The sequence below is a fragment of the Dicentrarchus labrax genome, unplaced genomic scaffold (assembly GCF_905237075.1).
Source record: "Dicentrarchus labrax unplaced genomic scaffold, dlabrax2021, whole genome shotgun sequence".
Lineage (NCBI taxonomy): Eukaryota > Metazoa > Chordata > Actinopteri > Moronidae > Dicentrarchus > Dicentrarchus labrax.
In genome coordinates, this window is record NW_026136701.1 from 14,089,643 (window position 1) to 14,111,051 (window position 21,409).

The 21,409-nt window shown below is 42.5% G+C and overlaps 1 protein-coding gene and 1 non-coding gene across 5 annotated transcripts; both read left to right on the forward strand.

The window, feature by feature from the left end:
* The first annotated feature begins 1,510 nt into the window (after positions 1 to 1,510).
* Positions 1,511 to 21,343, forward strand: eif4g1a (eukaryotic translation initiation factor 4 gamma, 1a). Of its 4 annotated transcripts, XM_051412351.1 has the most exons (34): positions 1,511 to 1,955; positions 3,897 to 4,023; positions 4,124 to 4,210; positions 4,436 to 4,468; positions 5,169 to 5,189; positions 5,545 to 5,724; positions 6,216 to 6,254; positions 6,355 to 6,454; positions 7,424 to 7,534; positions 8,517 to 8,710; positions 8,916 to 9,008; positions 9,980 to 10,043; positions 10,144 to 11,103; positions 11,193 to 11,281; positions 11,431 to 11,620; positions 12,133 to 12,266; positions 12,480 to 12,599; positions 12,726 to 13,118; positions 13,353 to 13,499; positions 13,624 to 13,860; positions 14,072 to 14,176; positions 14,376 to 14,681; positions 14,872 to 14,989; positions 15,074 to 15,176; positions 15,487 to 15,833; positions 15,967 to 16,091; positions 16,226 to 16,398; positions 16,566 to 16,691; positions 17,070 to 17,151; positions 17,266 to 17,364; positions 17,787 to 17,930; positions 18,060 to 18,141; positions 18,278 to 18,418; positions 19,912 to 21,343. In XM_051412351.1, exons 2-34 carry the CDS (start codon positions 3,949 to 3,951, stop codon positions 20,091 to 20,093), a joined length of 5,400 nt encoding a protein of 1,799 aa, XP_051268311.1. In that variant the 5' UTR covers positions 1,511 to 1,955; positions 3,897 to 3,948; the 3' UTR covers positions 20,094 to 21,343. The 4 variants fall into 4 exon arrangements, with proteins under 4 accessions (XP_051268311.1, XP_051268321.1, XP_051268336.1 ...); XM_051412361.1 differs by lacking the exon at positions 6,216 to 6,254 and having other exon boundaries at positions 1,512 to 1,955; positions 8,517 to 8,668; positions 15,487 to 15,824; positions 15,970 to 16,091; XM_051412376.1 differs by lacking the exons at positions 6,216 to 6,254; positions 7,424 to 7,534 and having other exon boundaries at positions 1,513 to 1,955.
* On the forward strand, positions 13,161 to 13,237 carry LOC127370977 (small nucleolar RNA SNORD66). Its single transcript, XR_007886327.1, has one exon. It is a non-coding gene; the product is annotated as a small nucleolar RNA SNORD66 (small nucleolar RNA).
* Positions 21,344 to 21,409: the final 66 nt, after the last annotated feature.

Consider the following 21,409-nt stretch of genomic DNA (forward strand, 5'->3'; position numbering starts at 1 on the left):
AGCTGAGGTTTATTTCACCAACAAAGATAAGTCAGTTTTAAAGTCTCAGTCTGTACCTGAATGAATCAATGAATAAACAGATGCTGTGCTTTTTAGGTAGTCTGATAAAAGCCTCCACTAAATCCAAAATCTGCACAAAATATTGTGATAGACATCTCACTATTATCAGACAGAGACTTCTATAATACTGGGAGAGTTTTCACAGTACATGGACCCAGTCTGGATCATGTATGTGTAATGTCAAAACTTACGCAATAGACAAACATACTCTGGTTGACTTAAGCCGTTGGTATAACTCGCTATCAGACCCGAGGACAGAACCTTACTTTGGGCCCTTATTGACCCGTTGTTTGTGGTTACTGACATTTATTCAGAAATATGCACCAAGTCACTTTTGATACCCGGCCATTATACAAATGTTGACTGCACAGATAATAATACAGGATACACCTTAAGGCCTTTATCATTTCATTATTTATATCATATCATTACTTTTTTTGGTAGTGCATATTCCCAAACAAATTAAATTAAAAACTTGATAATTAATTAACCTTTTCATTCATTTATTGTCATTTTTCAAGTAAAAATCAGAAACATTTGATGATTGTTCCAACCTCTCAAATGTAGGGATTTTTTTTATCATAGTTTAAAGACCAGTGTGTAGGATTTAGTGGCATCTAGCGGAGACTCTACAGGTTGCAACTAACTGAACACCACTCGTATCTGTATATGACGAAATTACAGTGGCCGCAAAACTTGCAAAACATGCGAAATTCCCAATCTACAGCCAGTGTTTGGTTCGTCAGTTCTAAGCTACCGTAGAAACATGGCGGTTCAACATGGCGGCCTCCATGGATGGTGACCTTCAGTGTCTGTAGCTAAAAACAGCTCATTACAAGGTAACAAAAACACAGTGATTCTTATTTTCAGGTGATTATACACTAATAAAAACATACCTATGAATATTATATTCCATTTCTGCCAATAGATCCTCCTCAGTGTGACACTATGTATCCTTATAAAACTATATTTACTATATTTACTATATTTACTATATTCTGACATCTTACAGAGGAAATATTAGTCAACTAATAAAGAAAATAATAATTAGATTAGTTGATAATTTAAACAATTATAATTCCCACTTTCAATACCAACCTTATCCATTAATCCATTAATAAATATAAGCTGTCCTCAGGTACAACATCTCCACTGTCTGCCCATTTTCACTGACTACGTCTGAACAATATGATAAAGGAATATAAAACCAGGAACACATGTTGGAGTTTCCCCTGATGTCTTTTTTTAGACCACGAAGGACTTTAAAATATTAAATTACACACTCTGTATAAATAAAAACAGGCCTGGCACAGACTTCGTGTGATACACATGAATATATATTGTGTCTGTTCCTACTTTTAATATCACATTATTTTGAGGCATGCGTTGATGAATTGAGCTCCTGTGTCACATGACAAAGGAAACGGCATCACATTTTAATTTACCCGGAAGTTAGCCATGCGACTGGAGGCGCACCGGCTCCATAGACCACAAACATCGCACTATGGCCTCGCTCTGAGCCTCCTGATGCGACAGCTGTGTACATACCTAACCGGCAATCCGTCACCATCGACGCCCTAATCATGGACCTCCGGTCCAGAGGCTTTTTTCGGGGCCATCGGAGTTGTCAATAGTACTCCCGAAGTACTGTATTATTTGATTTTGAGCACTGTCACTTTTGCACGCCCGGGGATTTAAACCGAGGTGACAGTAGTAGCACTCACCCCGTCTGCCGGTTAGCTAGCTCGCTAAGTCAATAGCCAAGAAGGGCATCACTTTTCTTTTGGAGTTAAAGGACAAGAAAACTGCAACAGCACTACTTTAAATACCCGAAGACTGATCAGAGGCTGATTCCCCGAGTTCCCATCTTACAACATATTCACAGTTGATTCCTGGTAAGAGTAAAACCAACTGACTGCGGCTGTGTTAGCTTCAAGTACACTCGAGTTTCATATTTGTCAAAGGCACACAGGCTAGCTGATGCTAGCTGATGCTAGCTGATGCTAGCTGGTGGACCGGGCCCTGTCAGTCCACACACCGGGGGGAGCTAGCCTGCTAATCCTGCCCAGAACACGAAAACGGGGTAAAACCGGATTAATCTGCATGTCTTAGCGTTATTTAAAATGTGTTTATTTCGTTGATCTTGAGACATCCGTACAGTAGCTTAGCTAAAGTTAACATAAGGTTAGTTTAATGACAGCCGGGGCTCCTCGCTGTCGAGGCTAATCTTCACCCGGTTTACCGTCATCACCCTCGGCTCCGCTAGCCAGCCCTAACCGCTTCGTGTTTTATTGTTTGAAAGAAAACAACCTCGGCTGTCTTTAGAGCATTTAAAAACAAGAGACATTAAAAACAATCTGATCGTGTTTGCGTTGTCCGCGCAGTGTTAGTTCAGGTTAAATGTCAGGTTGCTCTGCTGGGCCTGTAATTAAATACAGCTCGTAGGACGGGGCTGGGCTAAAGCGCTAACATTCACCAACAATAGCTCAACTGTAACCTCATCGGTGTCAAATGTTGCTACGTTACTGCTAAAGAGGGCCGGCTCGTTTAGCTGTGGTTCAGTTTTTGGATGAGTAAAGGTGTCTCGATGTAGCAGCAGACGGAGCTGTGTGTGTGTGTGTGTGTGTGTGTGTGTGTGTGTGTGTTAAGGTTAAATGTGGCCACGTCTGTGATAGTGGGGGACACGTAACGTTAGCCGGCTCTTAGCTAAAGCGAGTTATCCTGCTTCGGCCGGCGCTGCTGCCTCGCTAGCGGGCCAGTAAAATGTCTTTCATCCTAAAAGAAAAACTTAGCCAACACCCAACGGGAAGGGTTTGATATTTTTCCCTGTCGTGTGTTAAAGGTTTGTGAGGCTGTTGGCCATGTCTGCCGGGAGAACCATATGGTAGCTTTGTACATTGATGTCCTGTCTCAAAGAAGCATGGCATTAGCTAGAAGCTAACGATAGTTCCTGTGTCAGCAGGTGGATGGTGCATGACACGTCTGCTAGTAGTTATTCATCAGGGTTTTTTTTATTTTTTTATTATTAATTTCATCATCGTGTCTGAGCTGTTCCAGCAGCTGTACAACAATGATTTGTCTTTTTATGATAAAAATCGGTTTTCAGAAATGGAGTTTGACGTTACGTTGTTGGACTAGATTATTTGCACATGTAGCTAGCACAAGCAGGGGGCATTGAAGCCACTGTTAACACAGTAAATGAACTTTGACCTGAGGTATCCATTTTCTTAAATTCACTCAAAACCAGACCAGTCCTAGTGATTTGGTGGCCGTCAGGTATGAGTTGGAAGTAGATCTTCAAGTCATTACAAGTAATCCACATTAGTATTTGTTCCCTCGTTTACTTTTTTGCTGTTTGGTCAAGTCATGAGCATTTAGGATTGTGTTTTTATTTTTCTTATTTAACAGTTACAGTCCCTTTTTTGTAATAATTTAATATCCACCATGACCTTTTTTTTACCTTCTCAAACAATAGACAGTTTTGGGGTGGAGGTTAAAGCAAGTTAGTCCATTGCCAAGCTTTTTGAACAAGTTATTTAGAGAGGATATGAACACTAATTGCTCATAAGACTGTATGCAGGAGAGCCATGCAGTATGTAAGTGAACATTATGGGAGGTGATGGTGGTGGTGGTGTTATCATAGGCGAAACTACAGACCACACCCTCACTGCTTAGTTAGATGTTGCCACACTAAATGTTCTTGTCTTTTTCCAGTGTTGTCTCATATCTGAGCTGCAATTATCATGTTTAATGAAGATCAATGCCCTTGATTAACACTTGGCTTATGCTTAATTGTTCTCTTTTTTTTCTCTCTCTCCCTTGCTCTTCTTCCTCAGACAGGTTGGCAACAAAACGCCACCCTAATGCAGAACCATAAAAGAACGTGAAATGAACAAACCACCACAGCCTATAACGGGACCTACTTCTGTCCCAAACCCTTCCCCCTCCCCCGGATTGTCACAGGTGACTACATATGACCTTTTGTAAAATAAGTTGTTTTGGTAGATTTAAAGGTTGGTAAAGCTAATTTACTAATCTAAGTTTCTTTCTTTCTCTCCTCAAGGCGGCATACGGCCCTGGACAACCCCCTTCTCTTGTTTTTGCCACCCCCCCACCTCCACAAATGAGCTCTGCACCACAGGCAAGACAGGTATCATTCACAGAATGTCCTTTTCAGCATTTAGTGTCCACGTATGTGATCTGTTTTGCTTCGTATAAGAACCCTCCCTTTCCTACCCTTTCACAAAGAATTCTGACGAGGCTTCTTCTGCTATAAGGCTTTGGCTAAATCTGTGTGTGTGTTTTTAGCCTATTTGCCATCTTTCTCCTTGAATGTCTATCTTGACTTCTTTCCTCTCTTCTGCTGTTCTCCCAGTTTGCTGCAGGGCCCCGTACTTTACACCAACAGGTACTAACACCCCTCACTTCTCCTTACATCCCCTCTTTCTCCTTAGTAGTGTAATGCATGCTTTCAGTTCCACATGTTTGGGAACGCTGTAGTGTTTATTAGATGAGATAACTTTTCCTGCCATCCAGTAGCATTGAGTCCTATATCTCATTTTGGAAATGCATATTTCTCTGTAGGAAGTTGTGCCATTTTTGTTTTTTTGTTTGAGTTTATCCAGGCCTTTTTTTATTCATCTTGCACATACTCTCGGCCCTCCCATACTTCTCTGAATTTTTTCAATCATTTTGTAGTATCTTTTGTAGTTTAAATTAAAACAAGAATATGCCTTTTTTGCTACTTCAGATAATGTTAAAGTAGAGTTTAATATTAAAGTGAATAGATTTTTGGTACCTGCAGCACTCTTACATTCATTCACTGCCCGCATGTGCCTGTAGCCTGTAAAATGATTCTTTAACCACTCTTTTACTTGGACCCGGAGGACTTCGGAGGATCCTACTACTGCAGTCCTGTACAGAGTTGCATGTGCAGCTATGGTTGTTTGAGCTTACTGTTCATGGCTGAGAGATATTTTGCTGCTGCCTCTCATACTCTTCCTTCTTACACCCTTGTAATCTCAACCTTCCACATTGTCTCTTGTCCTCATTTTCACCTTAATCTCACTCCCTCTCTTGCTCTCTGCTCATGTGTTGTGCGGCTGAAGGGTGGATACAGAGCATTACAGGTAACAGCTTTTCTCTTCGTCCCTGCCCCCCTCCCCTCCCTTTTAACTTTGGCTAACTTCAGTGTAGCAGTGAGACATGACATTCAGTACAATTTAGACTCTTGTGTAACCCAAGAACTGAACTTGCTATACATATTGCCAGTTGCTGTGAGTGCTTTGCTTCCAGCTGAGGTTAGGGGTGTGTGCGCCTGGACACCCACAAGCACAAACACACAGAAATGCTGCAACATCTTTACAAATGGGTTAGGACTACCATAGTTGAGACACTAAATGTACACACAGACCAACAGGTTTGCTTGTGCTGTGATACACTCTTCATCTTTCTTCCTTCATTCTCCCTCATCTGTTCTCCTAGAGTTACTATCAGAACCGACCAGCCATGGCCACCAGTGCTCCAAGGGTACAGACAAGTAGTGGCCCACGGCCTGTTGGTCCTGCTCACGTCTACCCGCCCAGCTCCCAGATGATGATGATTTCCCAGCAGCAGCTGTCTTTCGCTGGCTCCCCTCAGGGTTACTTCATCCCCCCTGGACAGGTTGGTTCACATTAGTAAACATCAATTCGTTAAAATTAATTACAATTCTATCTAACGACCTGCTCATAGAGTACTGAGTATATGCTCATCATATTACCGTACTGGCCCAGATATAAGATAGTGGGTTTTTTTGGCAAATTTCTGTTCATATTGTGTATTTTAGACTACGCCAAGTTAAGCCTACTGGAGTTCCTGACAGCTTGTGTAGCATGTTCTGCTGCCACAGAGAAATTAAATGTTTGACGAGTGAATATGAGTTGAAAGCATCTCTCAACATCAACAATCAGGGACCAAATCATCTGTCAAGCAATTACCAGTGTGACAGAATGACAGGATGGGAAGCTTAAAAAGAAAACCGCTAATATCCAGAGAAAATCCTTCTGACAGCTTCTAAGAGCATATGACTGATAGACACAATGAAAAATTAGCTGCATTTGAAAACAATTGTACAAGCTACACAAATGTAGGAGTTTCTTGTCTTCCAAAAACAGGTGTTGGAAAAAGGGGGTCATCTTATTCGGGCCAATACGGTACGTTACTGCGGAGATGGCAGAGATTGACCTGAAGCTGTCACAACTTAATTGTTCCATCTATTGTTGTTGTTTCTGACTCTTTATTTTGTTTCTGCAGTACCGGCCCCCGTATATGCCTCCTACTCAGCAGTATCCTGTGACCAGCGGTACAGCAGGCTTCTATCCAGGAACTAGCCCTGCTGAATACCCTGCTTATGGTAAGAGTTTTTGCCCAAAACCAACCACAACCAAGCACAACCATAAACACGGAGGACTTTCAGTTAAAAGGGTGAATTCAGAAACACCAGAAGCCCAAATTTGACTGAGATTTTAAGTTGAAGCATCTAGTTTTAGCCATTTGTGCACTTCTTTGCCCATACGGTACTGCTGGGTGTGTCATGGTTTTGCTTGGCTGGTTGGTGTGTTTAATGTCTTCCTGGGTTTAAAACACTGCTGTATGTGGTGAACTGCCAGTTGCATGTGGTCTGGCTTGATTCTGCTTTGGCCTGTGTTCTTTCTATCTGCAGTCTCACCTGACACTGCCTTACAGGTTCCATGAAATGGCCTTTGAGACAAGATTTTTGTTCTTTCTGGATGTACGTACATCCATATAAAACTTGATGTTGGGGTGGGATTTAATGTTAGGAGGGATCTAATTTGAATATTAATGACAGTTCAAAAGTATCTATGACAAAGGTTCCCAAATGGCAGGCACACATTTGAGTCTGGTTGCAACTGCACTTCCAAAATATTCTTTTAAATGCCACCCCAAACACACATCTGACCTGTGTTACTGCTGCAAATACTAATTTTCTTAAGGACAAATGTATATATTTTTCAATGTAAGGCATTGGGTGAAACTAAAACCGACCATTTTATTGCCTTATGCTCGCTCCTGAGTGGAACATGGTTCATTGAACAGAACTAAAAACTTTCCAGGAAGTGAAGTCGGATTTATATTTAAACACTTGTCAAAAAACAGTTGACATAAGAATAAGATGCAGCCAGGAACACGAGGTAAGAATACGGTAAAGACGTTGTTCATTTCATGGGACCTTTTTTAACACCCTGCTTCCTCTGGATCCTCTCATTAACTCATTCTGCATCTGTCTCTTCCTGCCCTCTCTCCTTCTTTCCTCCCTCTCCCGTCCCTCACTCCCTTCCTCTCGTTTGCTGCGTTGGTTCAGAGCCCTCTCTTGCTGCGAGGGAGAGGCGGGGTGGTGGGGGGAGAGGGGGCGGGCGAGAGAACGGCCGTCTCTCTCTCCACGGTGCTCCTCTCACCTCCCAGCGCTACCCTGGTGAGTAGTGTGTGTGCTTGTGTGTTGGTCAGCAAGCTTTAGTGGCAAAAAATCTCTGTGGCACTTCCTGTCGCTGATAGTGTTGTAAACATGTGTTGTTTCTGTATTTCTTTTGGTACCACACACATGTACAGTATACTTCTATGTGCAAATGGGATACGAAGTGAAGGTCACGTACATAAAAACGTTCAAGCTACTATAAATGTATTGAGAAAGTAGCAATTCCTTTCCAAAATGAATAATGGCGGCTCCCCGCAGATTTCCTGCTAGCTTGGTACTGAAATTCCAGTTTTACAATGTCATATATTTCATGTTTTATTAAATTATGTATTTTATGTGCTTAGAATGAATGAAATCACGGATTGCAGGAATCTTGATATATGAGAAGAAAATAAGTAACGTCGGCTGCAGCACTTTAACATGCAGCTTCTGTCCGACCTTCACAGTCTGGATGTGAAGGTCATTACTACAAAAGCCTGTGTCATAACCAATTTCATAGTGGTGCTTTTAAGATGCAATAACTTTAACATTCACACAGGCTACCTTCATCTGTAGGAGGGGACGATTGCCACCAAAAACTGGGGTTCATTCGTATAGTTCAACTTAGCCATCGCAGTAATGGCGCTGTCACTGGAGAGTGACACACAAATCACCCGGCAAATCTGTCGATATATAAAATATTTGCAAGTTTATATTTTGATACACACAGTTCATGTAAGCTCTCTGTGTGGATTCTTGTTTTTGTGTTCCTACAGGAAGGTCAAAATATCAATCGGGCCTACAACCTCAATGTACCCCCACATACCGCCTTGCAGGGGTTTTCATAAAAACACCTCAAATAAAACATTTTGGGTGATAACTACAGGGGGTAAAAATCCTGTGAATCTTGGTTGGATGGTTATTTTAGTGTGAAGCTGCATCTTATACTTGAGTAAATAAAAACAATCTTTCTTTCAATCTTTGTTTCACTCTAACCTTACAGCGGGAGCATACTATCCAGCTCAGCCGCAGTACTCTCCCTCTGTCCCACCGACACCAGTCATGATCAACCCGGCCCAGCAACAGCAACAAGCCCCGCCTCCTCAGCAACCACCGGCACAGTCACAAGGCCCACCAAAGAGGGAACGCAAACCGGTAGTGTGTCACAACAAAAGGGCAGCGCGCCTCTTGTCTGAGGTCAAAAAAAAATTTGAATGGACAGAAAGTGTTTTGTCTGTTCAATGTGGAACTTTCTCTTTTACCTGAAAATAACAATAGTATTTATTATGTTGGGTGGCAGCTATAGATCAGCAGTGACGGGATCATTACATACTGTTGGCATTTTAATGTTGGTTACATGTTTGGTGGAAACTTAACCAATATTTCCCCTGTCTCCTGATAGATAAGAATACGAGACCCAAACCAGGGCGGACGTGATATCACAGAGGAGATCATGTCAGGTGGAAGGTCCACGACCACACCGACTCCCCCACAGGTAAGAGTGATTTTGGGAAGACTGGTTTCTACTGACTGATTTTAAACTCTGATCTGAAATAAGCATGGTTGTGTGTGTTTATAGTTAAAGACGGAATTGTTTTATTGATTGTTATACTGATAGTGAGTCCTGAGTACTAATAATGAGTCTTGTTTGTGTAACTCTGGGTTAAAGGTATAGTTCTTCTTATTTTAGAAATCAAAGTTATTATTGTGTATTTTGTACTGACTTCAGGTACTTTACATGTGGAAAATAAAGTGAATGTAAGGCATAAAACTGGTTCTAACTCAAGCTGTAAAAGAAAATTTAGAGACTGCAATTCTGACTTTTATTTTGTCTACCCTGGCAGTTGGCTTATCTGGGAATGTTGTAATTTTTCTAAAAGTAGAACAAAAATGCAGTATTTACTGTTTAAAGTCTTTTTAATTATACATAAGAACACGGTTGAAAAGCGTACAGCTTGAGCAAATTGTTACTGTATTCCAATTTTGAAGGAAAGCAATGACATTTGGTTGGTTTCTATGAACAAAGGACACATTGTTGGAGAAAACAAAGCACAGCTCAGGAATGGTTTCACAGATCTTATTTATTTTTCATAGAGGTGATTGCATGTTTTCACATCTCTGTGCTAACATCTTATTATCAGCACAGAGTTTCAAAGAACAAACAATGGAAAGCTAAAGCAAATACACACAAATATGCACTGATGTTTTGAGCTGTTATATTTTTAGCCTAGTTTGCCTTAACCTGTACATGGAGTTGCCAGTTGGTTTGGGCAGAACAAAATTCAATATAACTTAATAATGGGATAAACTACAGCCTTCAAAATGACCAAAGAGCTTAATCAACTCTTCTCCAACACAGTCCCAACTAAAAGTGAACATAATTTCATGGAAATTGGGACAATGGTTGTAATATGTGTATTTCCATTTCAATCGATGCTTAACAAAAATACTGTTTTGTAACTGCAGGCCTCCATAGCCGATGCAAGTCCTGTACAGACCAATGGTGAAGTCGCTACGGTGACTAGAAGAGGTGAGTACATTTTCTCAGTTTTGGTTTACACAAAAAAATGCAAGGTAGTTGTATTCCACATTGTTCTAATTGTGATTACTTCATGCGTTTCACTGGTCAGATGAAAACATGGAGCCTCCTGCTAGCGCTGAAACACCACCACCTCCTGCCACAGAAAATGCAGAGCCTGTGGTGGAGGCCAAACAGGAAATGGACAGTCAGACTGCACCACCTGATGAGTTAGCCGCACAACCGGTAGCTCCTGCAGCTGCTACTGAGGTGCCATCACCATTGATAAAGGACCAGCAGTCTTCCTCCCCCCCCCCTCCAGCATCAGCATCTACTACACCTCCTGCCGAGGCAGTAAATAAAGTTGATACTAAAGTTAGTGACACAGTAGACGCTCCCGTCGTCCCTACGGCATCATTAGCGGCACCTGAGGCTCCTGTCAAACTGGAGGAACCGCCGGCTGCCCCAGCTCCAGCTGAGAAGGCGCCAGAAAAGGAAGAAAAGACAACAGAGGAAGTGAAGAAATTGGAAAAGGAGGAGCAGGTGACCAGCGCTAAGTTGGAGACCGCAGTTGAGGTTGCTGTGACAGTTAACCCTGTTGAAGTGGCCAAAGAAGAAACTGCTACAAAGACGGCACCTGAAGTCTCTCAGCCTCCGCCCTCTGCACAGGAACCTGCTGCTCCACAGACCCAGAATGCTGCCCCGATCTCAGCCCCTGAACTCGAACCTGAACTCAAACCTGAACCCGAACCTGAACCCGAACCCGAACCCGAAGCCATTCAGGCTGAAAAGGCAGAGCCTCTTCTCTCCAACGGCCTTCCTCAGGATACTGAGGAACTCTCTGAGGATATGGCATTTTCAGACACTACACCCATTGACAAGCCTGACGCTTCTCAATCTCAGGAATCCACGCCTGTGGCTAAAATGGCAATGCTAGCCCAGGAAGAAGAGGAAGAGGAGGAGGAGGAGGAGGAGGAGAAGAAAGAGGAAGAAGAAGAGGAGAAGGAGAAAAGTGAGGATGCCCCTGCTACCACTGTTAGCTGCCCTACCGAGGAACCTACTACTATGCAAGGTAAGTTGATTCTCCCTTGCATTTATGACTGTCAATGTGTCATGCAGGTCTTCTGTGAGATTTAAATGTCAATGTCCTTTTTCTTGAAGCTGCTACGTCTGTGCCAAAGAAGAGGAAGAACATGAAGGAGTTCAACAAAAAGGAGAACATTGGAAACCTCCTGGATGCCTTCACAGAGGTATGTATCAGTCCAGGTGACAACATGAAAGATTGAAAATAACAGCAGTTCCAGCTTTATCAATAATATTTGAGGATATTTTACAATCTCTGAAGAGTAACTAGGTTATTATAATACTTACCCATCTCTTCCTGCTGTGTTTGCTGCAGGAGCAGGGTGCCAAGCCTGCTTCTGAACCCTCGTCCACTCAGGCCGACCCCGTCCCTGTTGTTCCAGCTAAACCTCCCGCTGAGGTTGTAGATGAGACTTGGGAGGAGAAAGAGGACAAGCAGAATGCAGAACCTGACAGTTCTAAAGCCACACCTGAGCCAACTGGGCAGAAATACCAGTACAAAGGAGGTAGGTTGGCACGGTTAAATGATTGTGGGTGTGGGTGTGGCACTGCCGTTTTGATGTACACTTGTAGTTATGATGATGGTTTTTAGTTGCACATGAATCCTAAAGTTAATAATCAAGAGTACAGTCAAATTTCATATTTTTGTTTAATGTTAATGCTACCTTAAGCTATTTCATAAAAAATTAACCTAATATTTTCAGTCATAATTCACAAAAGGACACAATTTATGACCTTTTACTAAAGGTTATTTTAGATACCTTTCTGTTCAAAATTGTGTTCATCCCTTTTTAAACAATTTATGCTAAAACGGTGGAATATCGGGCTGGATTTAGGGAGATCTATTTATTATTACTATACAGCATGGTCATGTATTTTCAAGCATCTGAAAGTGTCCCATTCAAGACAAATCTTACCTTTTCCAAAGCTGTACACCTATTTTTTTTTAAGAGATGACTTGTCAGTTTTCCAAATCAGTCAATCCTCTGCATTTACCCATCTCTCCTACATCTCTCAGAAAATTGGAAGCCGATAGACCCAGAAGACAAGAAGCGGTACGACAGGGAGTTCCTCCTGGGCTGCCAGTTTATCGGCGCCAGTATGCACAAACCTGAGGGCCTGCCTACCATCAGTGATGTGGTCCTGGAGAAGGTAGGTTGATGTTTTATGTAATTTTGCTGTGGAGTGAGCAATATAATTTATTCATACTTAAAAACTACCTTTGACCTCATCAGCACCACTGATGATTTGATTGTATCGTTGTCATTATGATGACTAATGGATTAGGAAATGTCACATTCCTCTTGCTCTGCCAGTGTTTGGTATTTTTGTATTGGAAGCTAAGTTCATTTATTCTAACTTCAGGTGAACAAGACTCCACTGCGGCCTGCTGACCCAGCTCGACTGATGAATGTCGGTCCCGATTTTACTCCCTCGTATTTGGGGAACCTTGGGAGCAGATCAGTTGGAGGACCACGAGGCCCGGTGAGTGACCTTGTTTTGTCCTTTTCTGGAATGGTCTTATCATAATCATGATTATGGCATCATAATGAATTTGTTTTGTTTAATAGGGTTTCTTTTCTAAATATGCATCCTTTCCCCTCCTTTTAGCCGCCTGGGCCACGTCGCTCCCAGCAGGGTCAGAGGAAAGAGCCCAGGAAAATCAACCTCAGCAGCCTGTCCCTCAGCGATGACGTGCAGCTGAACAAGGCTGAGAAGGCCTGGAAGCCCGCTGCGAAGAAGTCCACTCGCAACCGTGCTGGGGAGGAGGCCGAAGAGGAAGATACCGAACAGGCCAAAACTCAAGAGCTGTTCAAGCGTCTGCGCAGTATCCTCAACAAGCTGACCCCTCAGAAGTTTCAGGAGCTGATGAAACAGGTGACGGACCTGACGATAGACACAGAGGAGAGGCTGAAGGGAGCCATTGACCTCATCTTTGAGAAGGCCATCTCAGAGCCCAACTTCTCTGTGGCCTACGCCAACATGTGCCGCTGCCTTATGGGGGTAAGTCGTGATTGTGTCGAGATCCTGCACTTTTATCATTTGCTCCAATGATGACCTTTGTTTTGTGCCACGTGTCTGGGCCACTGAATGTTTATGATGGTATTGAGGAACTGATGGAGCACAGTTTAATCACTGTTCATTTACATTTTTTGTTTTCTGTTATAGTCTAGTTTTTGTTATTAATGAAATTAAGTGTATACTAAAAGTGTAATCTTCGATGTTTTCCTCCTCCAGTTAAAAGTCCCCACCTCAGACAAGCCAGGAGTTTTTGTGAACTTCCGCAAAGTGCTGCTCAACCGCTGCCAGAAAGAGTTTGAGAAGGACCAGGATGACGATGAAATCTTTGAGAAAAAGCAAAAAGAGTTGGATTCTGCCAAAGAGGTAAGAAATATGAACGCTTATTGTCACTGTCCCGGCCACTACAGTTTTAGTTGTTTTTATCTAGACTCAACAGATCATTGTACCTCACCACTAAGCAAAAACACTCACTTATGTCTGCTCTCAGGGAGAGGAACGTGATCGCTTGAGGGCGGACCTGACGGAGGCCAGAGACCAGGCCCGCCGTCGCTCACTGGGTAACATTAAGTTCATTGGCGAGCTCTTCAAGCTGAAGATGCTGACAGAGGCCATCATGCACGACTGCGTAGTGAAACTACTGAAGAATCATGATGAAGAGTCTCTGGAGTGTCTCTGCAGGCTGCTCTCCACAATTGGCAAAGACCTGGACTTTGAGAAGGCCAAGGTAAGTAACACATTAACACACACAGATGGTGATTGTTCATAAAACGTTAACACATTCAATTGTCTTTTTTTGTGCCACTTATTAGTGATTGGATTGAGGAGCTGAGGAGATGGCTCTTCACATATAAATCAGTCTCACTGAATCATTTACACTCAACATTTTGTAGCTTTGTCTCATAGCTGCTGCTTTTTTTTTTCTGTGTCCCTATTAGCCTCGTATGGATCAATATTTCAACCAGATGGACAAGATCATCAAAGAGAGGAAGACCTCATCCAGAATCCGCTTCATGCTGCAAGACGTCTTGGATCTCAGAAGAGTAAATATTAACATGGCCATTACAAGATATTACAATAAAGAGTCTATAACAATCATTTATGGTTGTGAATAATGCTGAGAAGTATTCCTGAATGAGCATAATTGTTTTATACTGTGTGCATGGGAGTCCTGTAGATGTAGATATTACGCGACAGGAGTTTAAGACTGTTTTATAACCATCTTCCATCTGCGGTCCACAGTGTAATTGGGTGCCTCGTAGAGGAGACCAGGGTCCTAAAACAATTGACCAGATCCACAAGGAGGCTGAGTTGGAGGAGCACAGGGAACAGATCAAAGTCCAGCAGCAGCTCCTGTCCAAGAAAGACGGAGGAGGTGGAGGAGGAGGAGGCGGTGGCGGCGGCAGGATGGGAGGAAACATGGGAGGCCGAGGCCCTCACACACCTGGAGGTGGCAGGACTAACCCCCCTCAGGATGAGGGCTGGAACACGGTGCCCATCTCCAAGAATAGACCCATCGACACCACCCGTCTTAGCAAGATCACAAAGGTAATGTTCGAGTCCAGTCAGTTTCCGTGTTTTTGAGCATCTTGTGTTTTCTCAGGTGCACAGTAAAAAAGCAGTCTCAGTATTCAAGAGCATTTAGAATGAAACTGTCTGAAGTTTCACTTGATGATTTGGTACCTGGGTAAATCTGAGGTGACTTGTTTAAAAATGTAACTTTTCTGTTTCCATTTAGCCTGGGGCTCTCGACTTCAACAACCAACTGTTGGCTCCAGGGGGAAAAGGCATGTGGGGTAGCTGGGGCAAAGGCAGCAGTGGAGGAACTGGAGCAAAACCAGCAAGTGGAGAGCAGGGTAAAATACTCTCTTCTGGAAGACAAGTATGGTTGTAAGTTATTTTTAGTGGTTGAAGTGTTAATCTATTCGTTTTCTTTTTAGATTCTGGTCGTCCAGCTACCAGCACCCTCAACCGCTTCTCAGCCCTGCAGCAGTCTGGCTCGTTGTTGTCTTCAACAGACTCTGATCGCAGAGTTCCTCAGAGGTATTCAGCAGCTGCACATATTTTCTTACAAAGTGAAATCTGTTGTCCTTGTTTTGCTCCCCTTCACTGCCAACATGAGTAAATGGCCTTTTTAAGTGGGTGTTTTTCTTTCCATGTTTAAACTCTAGGTGATTACTAATTATATTGTAGATGTTTGTATTTAAAAGTTTGGGCAGACTGTCCTTACCAATACAAAATTATGTTTTAAATTTAGTGTTTTAGGCATTCGACTCTTAAACCAGTTTAAGATCAGATTTGATGGCACAACATTGTGATAAACGTCCATCTTTGTCTCACTTACAACCTTTAGGTCAAGCTCCAGCCGTGAGCGTGGCGGCGACAGAGACAAGGGTGACCGCGACAGGGATCGGTTTGAACGATTCGATCGCAGTGAGGGACGGGAAGGTCGTGCCGATGGCGGCAGCCAGAACCAAATCACAAAGAGAAGCTTCAGCAGAGAGTCGCAGGACCGCGGCGGTAGGGGTGGAGACAGCCGGGCTGCGACTGAGCCTGTGCGCCGCGTCGCCAGCATGACCGACGATAGGGACAGAGGAAGTCGGGATAGAGGAAGCAGGGACAGAGGAAGTCGGGACAGAGGAAGCAGAGACCGAGGAAGCCGTGACAGGGGTCCAAGCAAAGATCTCACAGGTGAAAAAGGTGCAAAAGTAAATATTTAAATGGATATAATGGTGGAAAGATGTCTTGGAGGAAGATGATGGTGTGAGTTACACACAGACAGAGGATGCCAGATGTAAGAGGAAGGAGGTTTAACTTGTGTTTTTTTTCTCAGCAGTTAAACGTGAGAGTGCCCCCACTCCTCCTCCTTCTCTTCCAAAACCTGTCTTGACTGAAGAGGAGGTGGAGAAGAAGTCAAACGCCATCATCGAAGAATACCTCCACATCAATGACTTAAAGGTACGAACACGACACCGTGCACTCTCGCAACAAAGTGAATTTGATGTAAATGCATGCATTTTATCAGGGTCACCAGCAAATGCCTGGAATATGAAACCGCTCTGATAAGTCATCTTCTTCCTCTTGTGCTGTAGGAGGCGTTGCAGTGTGTGACAGAACTCAACAGTGCCTCACTGCTCTATGTGTTTGTGCGGAACGCCGTGGAGTCAACGCTTGAGCGCAGCACCATCGCTAGAGAGCGTGCAGGCCTGTTGCTGCACCAACTGGTAAAGGCAGGGACACTGCCCACACAGCAGTACTACAAAGGGTGAGCATTTAACAGGAAAAACCTACTGTGAATCACTGTGCTTCCAATGTCTGAAGAGTTTTTCACCTCGAGTGTATCCTTATTTACTCTTGACAGGCTGATCTGAGAACATTAAACTAACGAAGGTGTGTGAGATAAAATGCTGTGTGTGTTTTTTGGGATCACAGGCTAGAAGAGACCCTGGAGGCTGCGGAAGACACGGCCATAGATATACCTCACATCTGGCTCTACCTGGCTGAACTCATAACCCCCATGCTCCATGAGGGAGGCATCCCTATGGGACAACTCTTCAGGTGGGTTGCATCATGGAAGTCAGCAAAAATAATTAAAGCCTATTTCCTGTCAGATACTCTCTGTCCATAAATAGAATTTTAATATAGGTATAGCTTAGTATGGCAGGTCTTTGTCTGTCACACTCTGCCTGAATAGGATTTATGAACATATTTAATACACATTATGCACAATTAATGTATCCTGGCACATGGTTACAAAATCACACTCCTTTGCCCTCAATGGAGTAACTGAAAGATGCTTAAATGTCAACAATCAACTTACTTTTTTGCCTTGACTATAACTATTTGTATAAAAAAAAATTTAATAAATAAAGCATGTGAACAATCATTTAGTTAAAAGAAAGTGAAAAGTCTAATTTAGTGTAATTGTGTCTTCAGGGAGATCTCGAAGCCTCTTGTGCCTCTGGGGCAGGCTGGAGTGCTGCTGGTACAGATCCTCAAGTTGCTCTGCAAAGGAATGGTATGTCCTATATAAACCTGTTCACTTAAACAGCTCTCATTACATCCTGTAATACTTTGTGCAGTTTGATGTTTTAGACCTTCTGGACTGAATGTTGTTTTGTTTTCCCATCAGACCCCCAAGAAGGTCGGAGGCATGTGGACAGAGGCTGGGCTGAATTGGAGTGAGTTCTTGCCCGAGGATGAAGATGTCAACAAGTTTGTCACTGATCAGGTTTGTAGGCTACAGTAGTACTAGACAGTAAAACACCAAAGACAGAAAACAACGTCTCGATCTGTGTTGGCCGTGTGATGTGGAAGTTTTTCTTTCTTGATTCGGATAAAGTGATGTTTTATCCCTATTTGTCGAAATATCACATTGCAGACCTAATGCCAATACCCACCTACACTTTACACCAGTAACCCCGTGGCTGCAGAGAAGAAAGATCAAATGTATAAAATAGGCTCAGGTAGCTCACCAGCTTGAGCCCCATCTACTAAGGCTGAGTCTTTACCGCAGTGGGCTAGGTTCTAATCCAACCTGTGGCCCTTCGTTGCATTATTTTTGGTTTGCTTACTTACTTAGAAATGGAACAACACCTTTATAAGTGGATAACTTACAAGAGTATCTCCAATTGTCTTTGTTATGTCATTTAGAAAATGGAGTTCACAACAGGAGAGGAAACCGAGTCAAAGGAAGTCGATGAGAAGAAGGTCCTCACTGGAGAAGAGCTCAGTAAACAGCTGGACAGACTCCTGCAGGACAAGGCCAACAACCAGCGTATCAGAGACTGGGTTGAGGTGAGTGATCATATATTTTTTTTCTCCAGCAGGTTTTACGCCAGAGTTGAATATTCAGTGCAGGATTATTTATTCAATATCAAAGTTGTGTAAAGTAATTCTTGACTCCTCTCTGGTTCTTTTTTTCAGGCTAACATGGATGAGCAGCAAACTTCTTCCAACCAGTTTGTCCGAGCATTGATGACATCAGTGTGTCAGGCTGCCATCATATGTAAGTATGACTAATACCGCATGTACAAGAGAGGGTGGTCTGTTTTTGTCTAAAATCATTCAAACCACAATTTGATTGAAAGCCTTGGAAAGTTAATATTTTAATCTCAATCCATGTGTGTTCCCCCTCGTTTCAGGTGATAACCCGTACAGGGTGGATGCGCGTCAGATCGGCCTGAGGGCCAGTCTGCTGCAGAGATACCTGTGTGATGAGCAGAAAGAGCTGCAGGCCCTTTATGCCCTCCAGGCTCTGATGGTGCACATGGAGCAGCCAGCGAGTGAGTGCTTTACTTTTAAATCTACCTGCAGGGTGCCAGCAGTAAATGTACAGCAGTGACACAATAACAAATACCTTTCAGTACAGTAGCTCTGCAACGTATGCTAAAGTTGATGCCGTTCAGAATTGTCATGTTACTGATACAAATGGCCATTATTAAAGTTGCACCAGCACACAATTTAGGTGCACCCAAATTTTTCATTGCGTCGCCTTTAATCCCATAAGGTCACCTTTTTATCGCTCTCATAACTTTCATATTATGTGAATGATTTTTAAACAAGAATAAGGTGTAGAGAAATGCTTGTCTTTATTTGAAGCACAATTATCTATAGTGTTTAAAGTGCTTCACTGAACATTTCAAACTAAAACACTAAGCAAAATAAAACATTTCCAAATAAAAGAGGACCTGATTACTACTACCTGCCGCTGAAATGCAGCTGGGAGAGGGGCCACTTTCTCTACACACTTGTCACGGCATATCGTGTGTTTTTTAGACATTTTTTTTAAAGTTTCGATATGAAACATTGTTGACCCGCTCACGAATGCACTATTTCCGGCCATATTCTGACCGCACTCCTGACAGTACACGCAGTGCATTGCGTTACGTCCTTTGTTGTACCTCAGCCAGGGAAATTGTTTCAGCCAGTCCTGTCTGAAGGAATATATGTTGGCCTTTTTAATTTAAATTTTTAATTTGACTCATGGCTGAAATTAAGTTTCTCCAGCTCTCCCCAGGTTGGCAAAAAAATACATCTCAAAATTCATCAGATTGATGCTTTAAAATATGGAATATTCTAAATTTTCTTCCGGGGGGACCCCCGGACCTCCCAACAGGGGTGATATCCTTCTCACCTTTGTCACCCCTGACCCGTTTTCATGCCTGACATAGGAAACGTGTTTTCGTTACCTTTTAGTATGAGACGTATTTATCTATTGAACCGCCATGTTTTTACGAGTTTCACGGTCACTGTAGTTTCTTCTTATTTATTAATTTGGTTGCAATCTGCAACTTCACCCCTGAATGCCACTAAATCCCACACACTGGTCCTTTAAGTTTCTGGCGGTATTAAAATGTTGAAAACAAAAGTGTGAAACATTTTTAGAGGTCCAGTGTTAAGGATTTAATGGTATCTAGACCACACCAGGAAAAAGCTTAAATGTTACAATGCTTTATGGCAAACACAGGACTTGGGCATCATTATAAATGACTTAGCACTGACTGAATTACACTTAGTGGGGTTTGTTTAAAAACGGTACAAAAAACAACCTCAAATGATTATTTTAATTAAATGGTAATATTAACACCAGCATGCAGCACAAATGTAACAGTAGGAGCTTATATTTGCTGCAGGGCTGTCGTATTGAACCAGGTGTGTTCACTTTTTCTAATCCACTGAAACAAACTGGGCAACGTTTAACTGCAACAAAACCATCATCCCGTCTTTTCATTACCAATGCTCGATCAATATTGACCTCTATATTGTGTCTCTGCAGACCTGCTGAGGATGTTCTTCGACGCCTTGTACGATGAGGACGTCATTAAGGAGGAAGCCTTCTACAAATGGGAATCCAGCAAAGACCCCGCAGAGCAAACAGGCAAAGGTGTGGCGTTGAAATCAGTCACCGCTTTCTTCACCTGGCTCCGCGAGGCCGAGGAGGAGTCTGACAAGGAATAAAAGACTGGACTGAAAGCTGCCGTCCCCCTTTGGCAAGGCGGGGGCTCTGCAGGCGGCTGCGGCGAGTCATGGACAATATTGCCAGAGAGGCAGACTCAAATCAATCCTCAATGAGGATAAATGTTATGTTTTTCTTTTTTTGAGGGATGGACTCAGAAAACAATCATTTTCTCTCTACCTACCCTCTCTCTCGCTTCCTCATTATTTCCCCCTCCTGCTTGTGACAGCAAGTGTCCTCATCAAATAAACTTGAAAACTGATTCAGCAGGATTGCTTGTTAACGAGGTGTGAAGTATCCCACATCACTACGAAACTTTTGTCACAATAATACAAAACCAACGGGCTGCTTTTTTTTATGGTTCTAGATTATGATAATGCCTAATATCCGATCTGATCTGCAAGAATAAACAGCAAGGTGTGTGGTGTAGTGGGATCCCTGATGGTGTGTGTTCAATCCAAACTCAGCTCTTATGTCTTTGTCCCTTACTGGAGTGTGCAGCATGACTGAAGTGTGTTTCTATTAATGATACAGTGGACGATAACGTTCATAGACAAACGTACATGAACTAATATTAATTTGATGGATGGAGTTTTTAAAGCTAAGGTCGTCTATTTTCTCTTCCTGTTTCCCATCATGAACTTACAAAGGACAGAAACACGGAGGACAGATGTTGACCTTTGACCTTGACTACTAGGGGGTGGTCTTAATGCTTCCTCTAAGCCATCCTCTCCCATCCCCAGTAGTGAACCACACTGACGCTTCATCTTTACCTCTTCTATACTTAAACCTGAGCTGTCGTAGAGGACACTTATTGACCCAATCACCGTTAAAACTTGAAATCTACAGAAAATTGACTTGATGAAATATATAAAGTTAAAAAAAAAAGGAAAAAAACAACACAGAAATGATCCGAAAGCCTTTTCTACTTCAAGTGGAAACTTATTTCAGGAGCGTTCTGTAAATATATAATAATAATTACAAACAATTTTTTTTTTTTTTTTCCAGTTTTATTTTTCAGAAACAATAAATTGCTGATGTAATTGCAGTGTGTCCTTTTCCAACAGAAACCACAGTTGTCCAGATGCAGAGAGGTGCTTTAGATAATCCATTGATTATTAGTTGTATTGGAATTTTGTAAATATTTTTTTTTTTGCTTTCTTTATTTAAGAAATTATTGCTTCTTTTGCATCTGAAACTGGAAAGATGAGGTAACGGAACATTGCAAATAAAGGACTTATTAAGTTGCTGAGCAGAGTTTTGCGTAAGTCTGTCTAAAGGTCTCTGATGCACCGGTGATGTTTATGCATTTGGTTGT